The sequence below is a fragment of the Tachyglossus aculeatus genome, chromosome 26 (assembly GCF_015852505.1).
Source record: "Tachyglossus aculeatus isolate mTacAcu1 chromosome 26, mTacAcu1.pri, whole genome shotgun sequence".
Lineage (NCBI taxonomy): Eukaryota > Metazoa > Chordata > Mammalia > Monotremata > Tachyglossidae > Tachyglossus > Tachyglossus aculeatus.
In genome coordinates, this window is record NC_052091.1 from 14,675,204 (window position 1) to 14,689,065 (window position 13,862).

At 56.7% G+C, this 13,862-nt stretch overlaps 1 protein-coding gene across 1 annotated transcript in view; it reads left to right on the forward strand.

Moving 5' to 3' along the window:
• Window positions 1-13,862, forward strand: part of CSPG4 (chondroitin sulfate proteoglycan 4) — a 72,461-nt gene that overhangs the window by 35,681 nt on the left and 22,918 nt on the right. Inside the window, exons 2-3 of the mRNA XM_038767494.1 lie at window positions 9,084-9,247; window positions 9,976-13,557. Coding sequence (XP_038623422.1) covers window positions 9,084-9,247; window positions 9,976-13,557 — 3,746 coding nt within the window. The remainder of the gene's footprint in view (window positions 1-9,083; window positions 9,248-9,975; window positions 13,558-13,862) is intronic.

The window sequence follows — 13,862 nt, forward strand, 5'->3', positions numbered from 1 at the left end:
ATCCCCATTTTACAGATGAGGCCCAGAGAAGTGAAGTGACTTGCCCAAAGTCACCCAGCTGACAGTTGGAGGAGCCGCTATTTGAACCCATGACCTCTGACTCCAAAGCCCATGCTCTTTCCACTGAGCCACGCTGTTCCTCCAGAAATAAAGTGACTTGCCCCAGGTCACATGGAAGACAAGTGGCAGAGCTGGGACTAGATCCCAGACCATTTTGACCCCCAGACTGGTGCTCTATCCATTGGGCAATGCTGTTTTTCATTTTCCAACCAGTCTGTCCCCTGCCCAGTATGGATTCGGCACTGGAAGTCTTTCTGTCCAGAGTTTGCATTCTCAGGGCCCGGCCTCTTTCCAAGTCACGTCTTGCCACCGATTATCATGGCTCTGACCCCCCAGGGGGTCTCACAGGGGATCTGGGAGGGGAAACAGTGACTCTGGAGCCAAGGAGGGGACACAGGTCAGAGTGGCGACCCTCTCTGACATCTGTGAATTTCCACAAAGATCCTTCATGAGCGGCCTTATGTTTTTTATGGTATTTGTAAACGCTTACTATGGGCCGGACACTGTAGTAAGCACTGGGATAGAAGCAAGATAATCAGGTTGGACACAGTCCCTGTCCCACACAGGGCTCACAGTCTTAATCCCCATTTTACAGATTAGGTAACAGGCACAGAGAAGTGAAATGACTTGTCCAAAGTCAAACAGCAGGTAAGTGGTGGAGCTGGAATTAGAATTCAGGGCTTCTGACTCCCCAGCCTGTGCTCTTTCCACTAATAATCAATCAATCGTATTTATTGAGCGCTTCCTGTGTGCAGAGCACTGTACTAAGCGCTTGGGAAGTACAAGTTGGCAACATATAGAGACAGTCCCTACCCAACAGTGGGCTCACAGTCTAAATAATAATAATAATAATCATAATGATGGCATTTATTAAGCACTTACTATGTGCAAAGCACTGCTCTAAGCGCTGGGGAGGTTACAAGGCAATTAGGTTGTCTAGGTCGCACTGCTTCTAACAATGTTATGGTATGTTGTGTTAACATTATGTTATGTTGTGTTATAACATAACCTCATTATGTTACGTTACATCACCTCTATCTGAAACAGACATCACCTAGCGTGTGTCTGCTGCTTCCGGGTCGCCTGAGGGATGCACAGGAATCCTCCGGTGGCTGCCTCAGTGGCAAGCCCATGCCAACCTCTTAATTCGGCCATTTCACTGGGCGGCAGAGGCAGTCGGAGGGGTAAATGTGGTGAGGGGTGGCACAGGGACTGATGGGGGTGAGCACGGGGGAGGAGGTGAGGCAGCTGGGGTGTGCGGCCGCAGCACTATACCAGGAGGGGGGTGATTGTTTGAGGACTTTACAACCACAGTCTCGGAGTTCGGTCAATCTATCGGAAGGCAAAAGGCTGCTGAGAGGAGACTGGAGGCGGGAGAGAACGGAGGTAGACGCTGGGGATGGATTCTGTAGATACCACTGATTGATTGACCCGGAGAGGGAAAGAGGGAGGCAAGGCTGATAGCAGCAGGGGTCGGGGGTATAATGGGAAGGAGACATTTTCCAGGGTGATGGGGATGAATCCACCCACTGAGGGAGTCCACGGGGGTCCTTGCTACCTCCCATTTGTAGCAAGCAGCTTCCCAGGGCTGGCCTGCCAGGAGCTGGCCCCAGCTAAACACACTCATAAACACACAACACACACATATACGCATGGGCACGCACGCCCAGGGATCCCCAGGGCCTGTGGTTCCACCAGAGAAATCAGGAGCCACTCTGAGCACCACTCTTGTTCACAGCTTGGAAACTGTGAGCAGGCACTGAGAACATCCTCCACCCCAACCCACCCTGACAGGGCCCACCCTGGTAGGGCACGTATGTGCTCCCTTGCCCTGTCATTTGTGCTTGCTCACTCTTGCCCTCCTCCCCCAGCCCTCTTTCCTCCTTCCTTCTGTGTCACCCCCTCATTTTCCATTTCCTCACCCTCTCCCTTCATCTAGCCTGTGCACTTTCGATGGGCCCATGTGAGAGAGAGTCAGAGGTTGGAGTGGGGGGTCGGGGGAGTGAGCGATTGGGTCCCATGAGTCTCTGAGACGCCAGGAAGGAAGCAGGCAAGAAGGACACACGTCAGGCCCCTGCCCTGAAGCAGGCGGGGATTAGCAAACACTGGCATCCTTGTCCCCTGGCACAGGGAGAGGAGAAGCACCACCCCCTCCTCCCTCAGCAGCCATCTAGAGCCCTCCATTCCCACCCCTCACCCCCACACGAACCCACCAGGCAGGCAAACACCCCAGCAAGGGGCGTTTGCCCCACTGGCACTGAGCAGTGGGGTGACCACAGGAGGGTGGCTTCAGCAGGGTCTGCACATCAGAAGATCATAGGTTGTAATCCCAGCTCTGCCACTTGTCCACTGTGTGACCTTGGGCAAGTCGTTTCACTTCTCTGTGCTTCAGTTACCTCCTCTGTAAAATGGGGGTTGACACTGGGAGCCCCACGTGGAACAGAGACTGTGTCCAACCCGACTTGCTTGGATCCACCCCCAGCATTTAGTACAGTGCCTAGCACATAGAAAACACTTAACAAATCCCATCATTATTAGTATTATTATTATTATTACTTCAGGGTTGGAGCTGCATTGGACCCCAGGGTCCCAGTCTCAGCACCGCGCGGGCCATATTCCTACCTTCTGGCAGCTCAGTGCTGGGCTGTGCTGGGAGCTGGATGCTGGATCCTGGGAGCATTCCGTAGAAGGAAAAGACAGGGGATTCCCGTCCTACCCTGGAGAAGTCCACTATCAAACGGGCTCACCACAGAAGATATCAATCAGTGATTATTCCCTTGCTTTAGGGAATAGAGGGAAAGAAGCCACAGGTGAGAATATTCAACAGACAAGCTGATCAGGGCAAGGAACTGATGGGATGCAGGAAGAGCGGTCTAGCCTAATGGAAAGAGCACCGGCCAAGAGTCAGGGGACCTGGGTTCTAATCCTCCCTCTCCCACGTGCCTGCTGGGTGACCTTGGGCAAGTCGCTTAACTTTTCTGTGCCTCAGTTTCCTCATCTGTAAAGTGGGAGCTCATTGTCTGTCCTTCCTCCAACTCAGACTGTGGGACGGGGACTGTGTCCAACCTGATTAACCTGTACTTCCCTGGGCACTTAGAACAATGGTTGACACATATAGTAAGCACTTAACAAGTTCCATAATAATAATTATAATAATGGTGATGGTGATGATGATATGAACAGGAAGGGTGGGAGGGGATTTATCAGGGAATCACATTCATTCATTCATTCAATCGTATTTATTGAGCGCTTACTGTGTGCAGAGCACTGTACTAAGCACTTGGGAAGTACAAGTTGGCAGCATATAGAGACAGTCCCTACCCAACAGCAGGCTCACAGTCTAGAAGGGAGAGACAGACAACAAAACAAAACATATTAACAAAATAAAATAAATAGAATAAATATGTACAAATAAAATAAATAAACAAATAGAGTAGTAAATATGTACAACATATATACATATATACAGGTGCTGTGGGGAGGGGAAGGAGGTAAGGTGGGGGGATGGGGAGGGGGAGAAGCACTGTTCTAAGCACTGAGCACTGATCGTGTACAGGCATATTTACACAGTCACATATTTCCGTGCACACACTCACGCACTCACAGATGGGCAGACACCCACCCAGTGCAGTGCCTGTCTACTTGCTTTGTTGCCTGTCTGCTTGTTTTGTTTTGTTGTCTGTAGGTGCTGTATGTGCATGTTGGGTAGGGACTGTCATTGTTGCCGAATTGTACTTTCCAAGCGCTTCGTACAGTGCTGCGCACACAGTAAGCGCTCAATAAATGCGATTGAATGAATGAATGAATGAATGAAGCGGGGCCTCCCTGGGGTCTCGGGGGGCAGCACTCCAGCAGCAGCAGGGAGCTGCTCAGGCCCCAGACCCTCTTCTCTCCTGCCCCCGGGGCCCTGGCCGGGGTGGTATTCCGCTAGGACAATGCCCAGCTTCCTCCCACCGATCCAGGGAGCAGTTTCCCACCAGTTCGCTCAGTCCCCATGACGCTACTGCTTCCCATAAAGCTTGCAGAATCTTCATTCTTCCCTTTCTGCTCCTTCTCCCCTAGATACTCCCTTGGGCCCAGATTCTGCCCTGTAGGAGTGTGCAGCGGTGGGTGGCAGAGGGGGTGGAGGACACCCAGGAGATTGGACGGTGGCAAGAGCCCCCAAGGGACCCCCCGATGGGCCTGGGAACCAGGGAAACTGGGTTCTCATCCCAGCTCCACTGCTGCGCAGCTGTGTGACCTTGGACAAATTGCTTTCAGTCTCAGTTCCCTCATCAGGAAAACAGGGATGAAATTCCTATTCTCCCTCCCCTTCAGACTGGGAGCCCATAGGACTCGATTAGTTTGTACCTATCCCAGTGTTTAAAACAGTGCTTGGCACTCATAGTGTGAAGCAGCGTGGCTCAGTGGAAAGAGCCCGGGCTTTGGAGTCAGAGGTCATGGGTTCGAATCCCGGCTCCGCCACATGTCTGCTGTGTGACCTTGGGCAAGTCACTTAACTTCTCTGAGCCTCAGTTACCTCATCTGGAAAATGGGGATTATGACTGTGAGCCCCACGTGGGACAACCTGATCACCTTGTATCCCCCCCAGCGCTTAGAACAGTGCTTTGCACATAGTAAGCGCTTAACAAATGCCATTATTATTATTATTATTATTATAGTGATTTTTAACTGCCCCCCTCATCCTCGTCCTCCCCCGCTTCCTCAGACTTTGACAACCAGGGCAGGCTCTTATGGGAGATGTGGCTTCACCTGCAGAATAGCTTGTACCTATCCCAGTGTTTAATACAGTGCTTGGCACTCTTAGTGATTTTTAACTGCCCCCCTCATCCTCGTCCTCCCCCGCTTCCCCAGACTTTGACAACCAGGGTGGGCTCTTATGGGAGATGTGGCTTCTTCCGCAAAAATAACCACGGCCTAAGCCAGCCCGGGCCAGCCCAGGAGCCTAAGACCAGCCCCTCTCGGCTGCAGAAAATGGGGGGCAGAGCGGAGTGTCCAGCACAGCACACTATGGATCGTCTGCATCCTCAGTGCGGGCAGCAAGGCACTGCCACCGTGGGCCCTTGCCTGAACTCAGGGGAACCGGGCCGGGAGGCTGGGATCTGAGGCAAGTCCATTCACTCATCATTCAATCGTATTTATTGAGCACTTACTGTGTGCAGAGCACTGTACTAAGCACTTGGGATTGTCAGCTGTGTCACTTTGGGCAAGTCACTTAACTTCTCTGTGCCTCAGTTACCTCATCTGTAAAATGGGGATTAAGACCGTAAGCCCCCTGTGGGCCAACCTGATCATCTTGTAACCGCCCCAGTGCTTAGAACAGTGCTTTGCACATAGTAAGTGCTTAATTAATGCCATTATTATTATCATTATTATCATTATTGGGAAGTACAAATAGGCGACATATAGAGACGGTCCCTACCCAACAACAGGCTCACAGTCTAGAAAGGGTAGACAGACAAAAAAAACCACAAAACAAGTAGATAGGTGTCAATACCACCAGAATAAATAGCATTATAGCTATACACACATCATTAATAAAATAGAGTCATAAATATGTACAAATATACACAAGTGCTGTGGAGAGGGGAAGGGGAAAGGGCAGAGGGAGGGAGGGGGATGATGGGGAGGGGAGGAGGAGGAGGAGCAGAGGAAAAGGGGGGGCTCAGTCTGGGAAGGCCTCCTGGAGGAGGTGAGCTCTCAGTAGGGCTTTGAAGGGAGGAAAAGAGCTAGTTTGGCAGATGTGTGGAGGGAGGGCATTCCAGGCCAGAGGTAGGACATGCTTCGGGGGTCAACGGTGGGACAGGCGAGAATGAGGCCCAGTGAAGAGGTTTGCGGGGACATAGGAGCAGAGTGGTGCGGGCTGGGCTGGGGGAAGGAGAGAAGGGAGGTGAGGTAGGAGGGGGTGAAGGGATGGACAGCCTTGAAGCCGAGAGTGAGGAGGTTTTGCTTGATTCGAAGGTTGACAGGCAATTATTATTAATTATAAAAAATCACCATTGATTGATTGATTTCTAGCCATTCTCTTTTACTTGTCACCCATCTCAGCTAGCTGAGTCCCCACCAGAGCCAGGGCCAGGGCCAGGGCCAGAGGAGAGTTGTAGGCCAAGGGGCTCACAATCTCAGAATAAGGGGCGGGGGGAAGGTAGACACATAAAGAGAGATGAAACCATCAACACAATGAAACAACATGAAAGTCAAGGATGAAAATCAGTACGAGAGCAACAGGGTGCTCTGGCAACTCAGAGTCAGTATCAGTCAATCAATAAGTGGTATTTTATGAGCACTTACTGTGTACAAAGCACTGAACTCATTTCTTGGGAGAGAACAATAGAGTTAGCAGAGAAGCAGAATGACGTAATGGATACAGCAAGAGCCTGGGGGCAGAAGTTCATGGGTTCTAATCCTGACTCTGACATTTGTCTACTGCATGACCTTGGGCGAGTTACTTGTGGGGTCTGACCGGACTCCAAGAGCAGCCCTGAGAGAGCCCCCACTCTGCGGTATCCATAGATGGGTCCCCTAAGGGGGAGTGGGTATCAGGGGTCTCCAGCCAGCCCTGCTGGGATCCTGCCTATTACCCCTTCCCCTGGGGAGAGAGCCAGGGCCGGAGGGAGAAGCTCGAGAACCCCAGAGCAAAAGCGCCATTCCTGGGAATGACTCAGAGGGAAAGGGGCCACCTGCAGAACCAGGCTCGCCAGGAGCCGGAGGGTCAGTAGAGGACAGGGTCTGTTGCTGGATTTTACAGGCCCAAGAATGCTTAGATCGACACGCCTGGCTGGGAAAGGCTGTTTGTGAAGTCTGGGGAGCTGAGATGAGGGAACTGAGGCCCAAAGTGAAGAGACTTGTCCAAAGACACAGCAGACAAGTGGCAGAGCCGGAATTAGAACCCATTACTTTCTGACTCCCAGGCTGATGTGCAGTCTTAGCCTAGGGAATATGTGTGTAGGGGGTGGGGGGTGTCCAGGATGGGCAGGAGGGTGTATTGGGAAATGTTGGGGGGGCTGCCACTTGGCCTGGGAAGTTTTCACGCAGGGGAGGGGGAAATGAAGGCTGTGACTAAGACAGGCCCTGGCATTGATGGCTCCTCTTACCTATACCAGGGGCTATTACCAGATTGCCCCCTTGGGTAGTAATAATAATAATTACAATGGTACTTGTTAAGCACTTTTCTATGTGCTAAGCACTGTTCTAAGTGCCGGGGTAGATACGAGTTAATCAGTTTGGACACAGTCCCTGTCCCACATGGGGCTCACGCTCTTATCCCCATTTTACAGATGAGGTAACTGGGGCACAGAGATGTTAAATAACTTACCTGAGGTCACATAGCAGACATGTGGCACAACTGGGATGAGAACCCAGGTCCTTCTGACCCCCGGGCCGGTGCTTTATCCACGAAGCCGTGCCGCTTCCACCCAGCTTTGGATTCAAGGCTGGGTGTTCTCTGTCAATCATCAATCAATCAGAGGTTTATATTGAGTACTTACTATGTGCAGAGCCCTGTACTAAGTTCTTGGGAGAGTATAATATATCAGAGTCATTAGACACATTCCCTGCCAACAAGGAGCTTACAGTCTAGACGGAGAGACAGACTATAAATTATAGATTTGGACAAAAGTCCTATGGGGCTGAGGGACAGGTGACTATCAAATGCCTGAAAGGTACAGCTACAAGTGCATCAGTGTCATAGAAGGGAGAGGGAGTAGGGGAAATGAGGGCTTAGATGGGGAAGGCCTCTTGGGAAAAAAAGTCACGTAATTAAGGCCAGGATTGGTGGAGAGATGGACAAGATGAAGGTAGAGTGAGTAGGTTGGCGTTTAGAGCAGAGATTTGAGCTGGATGAGTTGTAGTAGAAAATCCGTGTGGTAAGATGGGAGGGGGCAAGGTGATTGCATGCTTTAAAGGGGATGAAAAGGAGTTTCTGTTTGATACGGAGGTGGATGGGCAGCCACTGGAGGTAAATTTATCAATCGGTCATATTTATGAAGTGCTTGCTGTCTGCAGGGCACTGTACAAAGGGCTTGGAAGAACACAATATAACAAATTTGGTAGACATGTTCCCTGCGCACAAAGGATCTTCCAATATAGAGGGGGAGACAGACATTAAAATAAAATACAGGTAATAGGGAGTCCTGGACTGAAGGGTTTTTTTCAGAAAAATGATCTGCGCAGCACAGTAAAGTGTGGACTGCAGTGGGGAGACGAGAGGCAGGGAGCTCAGCTTGGAGGCTGATGTAGTGGTAATAATAATAATAATAATGGCATTTATTAAGTGCTTACTATGTGCGAAGCACTGTTCTAAGCGCTGGGGAGGTTACAAAGTGATCAGGTTGTCCCACGGGGGGCTCACAGTCTTCAACCCCATTTTACAGATGAGGTCACTGAGGCCCAGAGAAGTGAAGTGACTTGCCCAAAGTCACACAGCTGACAATTGGCGGGGCTGGGATTTGAACCCATGACCTCTGACTCCAAAGTTCGGGCTTTTCCCACTGAGCCATGCTGCTTTGGATATGATAAGTGCTTGGATCATCACACTAGCCGTTTTGATGGAGAGGAAAGGGTGGCTTTTAGCGATGTTGTGAAGGTAGAACAGACGGCATCTGGTGACAGATTGAATACGTGGGTTGAATGAGACCGATGAATTGAGGGTAAGTCCAAGGTTATGGGCTGGTGAGACAGAGAGGACGGTTGTGCCGTCTTCAGTGACCGGAAAGTCATGAGCTTGGGCAGGAAGATGAGGAGTTGTACTTGGGACATGTTAAGTTTAAGAAGGTGTCCAAAAAGAGACGTCTTGAAGGCAAGAGGTAATATGAGACTGCGGAAAAGGAGAGCCATCAGGCCTGGAGAGGTAGACCTGGGAATCATCGACAGAGAGATCGTAGTTGAAGCCATGAGAGCAAATGATTTCTCTGAGGAATGGTGGAGAACCGAGATGGAGGAGCCTCCCGAGGTAGGGGGAGGCTGGGGTAGGGCAGGAGGGTTTCCATAGCAACCCCTTACCCCGGTCATTCTCCCACCCACAGCATCCTTCTTCGGAGAGGACCATTTACAAGTGCCCCTAGTCGAGGCCCTGGACACAATCCACCTCCATTTGCAGTTCCTCACGGCTCAGGAAGATGGACTGTTCCTCCTGGCGGCCGGTCAGCCTGACCATCTCCTGGTGGAACTCCGCTCGGGCGGTCTGCAGGTCAGTGGTCTGAATTTCCCCTCCGGGAGCCCCCGGGAAGAGAGAAGGGAATCCCCAGGAACCGAGAGCCCGGGGAGGGTCCCTGCCCGACTCTCGAAGAGGGTCTGCTCCCTGCAGGGGGCCACCGATGCCCCCCTCCCCCACGCCGGGACATGGAGGCAGAGGGCTGGGCCTCAGTTTCCCCACCTGAGAAGCGGGGAGCTGCAGTCGCTCCCGGGGAAGGTGGGAGCATGAATAATAAAATAATGATGAGACCTCCGAATGCCGACTGTGAGCTAAGCACTGGGGCAGATACAGTATACCCGGGTCAGACACAGTCCCAACTCCCACAGTCTAAAGGGGAGGGAGAACTGATGTCGGAGCCTCATTTTTCAGTTGCAGAAACTGAGGCCCAGAGAAGTGAAGAGATTCGCCCAAGGTCACCCGGCAGGCGGGTGGTAGAGCTGGGACTAGAAGGAAGGCCTCCTGCCTCCTGCCTCCTAGTCCCAAGGGCTTCTCTACAGGCCCCACCGCCTCCTTCATGGGACAAAGAGCAAGGCTCCGCCCGAAGGCAGGGTTTCCGTCCTTGGTCACAGTCACCTGGTCGGCGGGACCCGATCCCGGCCTGCCATCCAGTAGATCGGGCCGGGGGGGTGGGGAGAGCAGAAAGAGGCAGCTGGGAGGCTGAGTTTCATGTGTGTGCCCTTCCCCCAGAAAGCTCTGACCCCACTCTTTCTCTGTCCCTGTAGGTCAGGCTGGCCCAGGGCAGCGAGCAGGTGACCCTCCAGAGCCCCGCAGGCCAGCAGTTCGATGACCTTGTGGCCCATGACGTGGTGCTGACTGTGAGAGATGGCCAGGCCACCCTGAGCCTCGACAGCCTCCTCAACTCCTCGGCCCGGGTCTCCCCGGGGCCCCTGCGGATGTCCTATGGCCTCTTCCTTGGGGGGCCGGGCAGCTTAGATCTCCCTTATCTGACGGGGACCAGCCCACCCTTTCGAGGCTGCCTCCTCACCGCCACCCTCAACGGCCAAGACCTCCTCTCCCCGCGGGGCCCCGACTGCAGCCCAGAGTTCTCCGCCGGTGAAGACGAGCCCCTGGGCTTCCTGGGCCCCCGCTCCCTGGCCGCCTTCCCCGGCTGGGATGCCCGGGAGGAGGGCACGATCGAGTTCACCCTGACCACCCGGGCCAGGCGGGCGCCGCTGGTGTTCCAGGCCGGCCCGCAGGGTGACTTCGTCTACCTGGAGGTCTTTGAGGGGCACCTGCGGGGCGTGGTGGAGAAGGGGCACGGGGCCGTCCTGCTGCACAACAATGTGCCGGTCAGTGACGGGCAGCCCCACGAGGTCAGCGTCCGCGTGGACGTCTACAAGCTGGAGATCTCCGTGGACCAGTATCCCACCCGCACTTCCAACCGCGGGGTCCACAGCTACCTGGACCTGCAGGGCCGGCTCCTCCTGGGCGGGCTGGACGCCCCCGCCGCCCGCCGCCTGCGAGAACACCGACTGGGGCTGGCCCCCGACGCTGACGCCTCCCTGGTGGGCTGCGTGGAGGACCTGCTGGTCAACTCGGAGAGGAGGAGCCTGCGGGACGCTGTGGTCACCCGGGACCTGGCTGCTGGCTGCGCCTTCCCGGACGAGGACGAGGATGAAGCCTACAACCCCTACGAGCCACTGGCCGGTCCGGAGCCGTGCCGCCCGGAGCCCGGGCTGCCTCCGGCCTTCGCCAACTTCACCAGGCTGCTGAACCTCAGCCCGCTGGAGGTGGGTGAGGGGGGCACGGCCTGGCTGGAGTGGCGCCACGTCCAGCCCGCCCTGGACCTGCCCGCCGCTGGCATCCGGCAGTCCCAGGTCCTCTTCGGGCTGGCCCGCGCGGCCCGCCACGGGGAGCTGGAGCTGGACATCCCCGGAGCCCAGGCCCGGAAGAAGTTCACCCTCCTGGACGTGGTCAACCGGAAGGTCCGCTTCGCGCACGACGGCTCGGAGGAGCCCGCCGACCAGCTGGCTCTGGAGGTGACCGTCACCGCACGCGGGCCCCTGCCCGAGTGCCTGCGCCGGGGCCAGACGTACCTGTTGCCCATCAAGGTCAGCCCCGTCAACGACCCTCCGCAGGTGGTCTTCCCCCACGGCAGCCTGATGGTCATCCTGGAGCACACGCGTAAGGCCCTGGGGCCGGACGTCTTCCAGGCCCACGATCCCGACAGCCCCTGCCAGGGCCTCACCTTCCAGCTCCTCGGGGCCGCGCGGCTGGCGGGCGGCCGCGTGGAGTCCGACGCCAGGCCCGGCGTGCCGGTCGCTGACTTCACCTGCGGGGACCTGGAGGTGGGCCGCCTGGCCTACGTCCACCAGAGCGGCCCGGCCCAGGACCTCATGCTCCAGGTCAGCGATGGCCAGGTCAGCAGCCCCGTGGCCACCCTCAAGGTCATCGCCATCCAGCCGGACATTCAGCTGCGCAACAACACGGGGCTTTTCGTGGCCCAGGGGGCCAGCGCCCCCATCACCACCACCAACCTGTCGGCCGAGACCAACGCCGTCCAGCAGCAGGTCAGCATCCTGTACCGCCTCACCCAGCCGCCACTCTATGGTGAGGTGCAGAAGCCCGGGGCCATGGCCGGCCAGTGGGAGGGGACCCAAGTCTTTCTCCAGAGGGACCTGGAGCAAGGGCAAGTCCGCTACCTGAGCACTGACCCGCGGCCCCTGGCCGAGGACGCCACCGAGAAGCTGCGCTTCGAGGTGCGGGTCGGCCAGCAGGTCCTGGAGAACAACACCTTCCTGGTCACCATCCGGAGGGCCGCCATCCGGATGCTGAGGTTAGAGCCCCTTCTGGCCCTCCAGGCCGGGCCGGTGACCATCGGCCCAACCCAGCTGGAGGCCACCCTGGAGGACCCGGCCGCCCCCAGCCCCATCCCCTTCCACTACCAGCTGGTCATGGCTCCCAAGAAGGGCAACCTTCGCCTCCGGGGCGCTCGGCTGTCGGAAGGCCAGGGCTTCACCCAGGAGGACCTGCGTGAGGGCCACCTGAGCTATGGGGCTACTTCCCGGGCCTCCCAGGAGGCCAATGACGCCTTCCAGTTCCGGGTCACCTCCGCCGCCCACTTCTCCCCACTCTACACGCTCCCCATCCTCATCAGCGGGGACCCCGATGCTCCCATCCTCACCAACGTCCTGCTGTCCGTGCCCGAGGGCGGCGAGGCCGTCATCTCGCGGGACCACCTCTTCGTCCGTAGCCTCCACGGCACCGACTACCTGTACGAGGTCATCGAGAAGCCCCGCCACGGGAAGCTGGCCTGGCGGGGGGCGGGCGGGCCGGCAGGAGGCCCCTCGGGGGACGGTGTGGCCTCGGGGGACGTCGGCACCTCGGGGGGAGGGGTATCGGAAGGTGGCATCTCGGGGAGTGGGGCCTCGGGGGTGCCCACTGTGACCCAGTTCACCAACGATGACCTGCTGCGGGGCCGGCTGGTCTACCGGCACGACGGCTCGGAGACCACGGAGGACGACATTCCCTTCGTGGCAGCCCGGCAGGGCGAGGGCAGCGCCGGCACGGCCTGGGAGGACGTGAGGGGCGTGTTCCGCGTCTCCATCCAGCCCGTCAACGACCACGCGCCCGTCCGCGTGGTCCACCGGGTCCTCGACGTGGTGCGGCACGGCCGGCGGCTCCTGACCACGGCCGACATCGCCTTCGCCGACGCCGACTCGGGCTTCTCCGACACGCACCTGGTGTTCACTCGCAAAGACCTGCTCTTCGGCCGCATCGTGGCGGCGGCGGACCCGGCCCGGCCCGTGTACCGCTTCACCCAGGATGACCTGAGGCAGAAGAGGATCCTCTTTATCCACTCGGGGGCCGACCGCGGCTCCATCCAGCTGCAGGTGTCGGACGGGCTGCACCAGTCCACCTCTCTGCTGGACGTCCGGGCCTCGGACCCCTACCTGCGGCTGGCCAACGGCTCCGGACTGGCGGTCCGCCAGGGCGGCCAGGGGACCATTGACTCGACCGCCCTCAGCCTGGAGACCAACATGGACGTGCGCGGTGGCGAGGAGATCCAATTCCGGGTCACCTCGCCACCCCGCCGGGGGACGCTCCTGAAGGGAGGCCAGCCGGCCGCCGCCTTCTCCCAGCAGGACGTGCAGGAGGGGGCTCTGCTCTACCGTCACGACGGCAGCCGGGCCCCACGGGACCACTTTGACTTCTCGGTGCAGGTGGGGCCGGTGGCCCTGGAAGACACCCTGCAGGTGACTGTCTTCCTCGACGTCCCCCTGGGGCCCCTGACCCTGGCCCGGCACGAGAAGATCTACGTCTTTCAGGGGGAGGCGGCCGAGATCAAGCCGGACCACCTGGAGGTAAGGACATTTTCCGCTTCTACTTCCTTCTGGCTCGGGATTTCCTCTAGCCTACCCTCCCATGGACCCATCGGTCAATCGGTGGCATTTACTGAGTACTTTTTCCGCACAGAGCACCTTGGAGGAGCGCAATGGAGTGGCTAGGCGTGATCCCAACCGGTGCGGGGGGGTGGGCCGGCTGGACGCCTGGCTTCTCCTGTGGCCCAGCCGGGTTTGGGGCTTCCTCAGAGACAGATTCATGATAATAACGGTATTTACTAAGCACTGATAATAATAATGACAGGGGCATCTGTAGGCCCTTACTC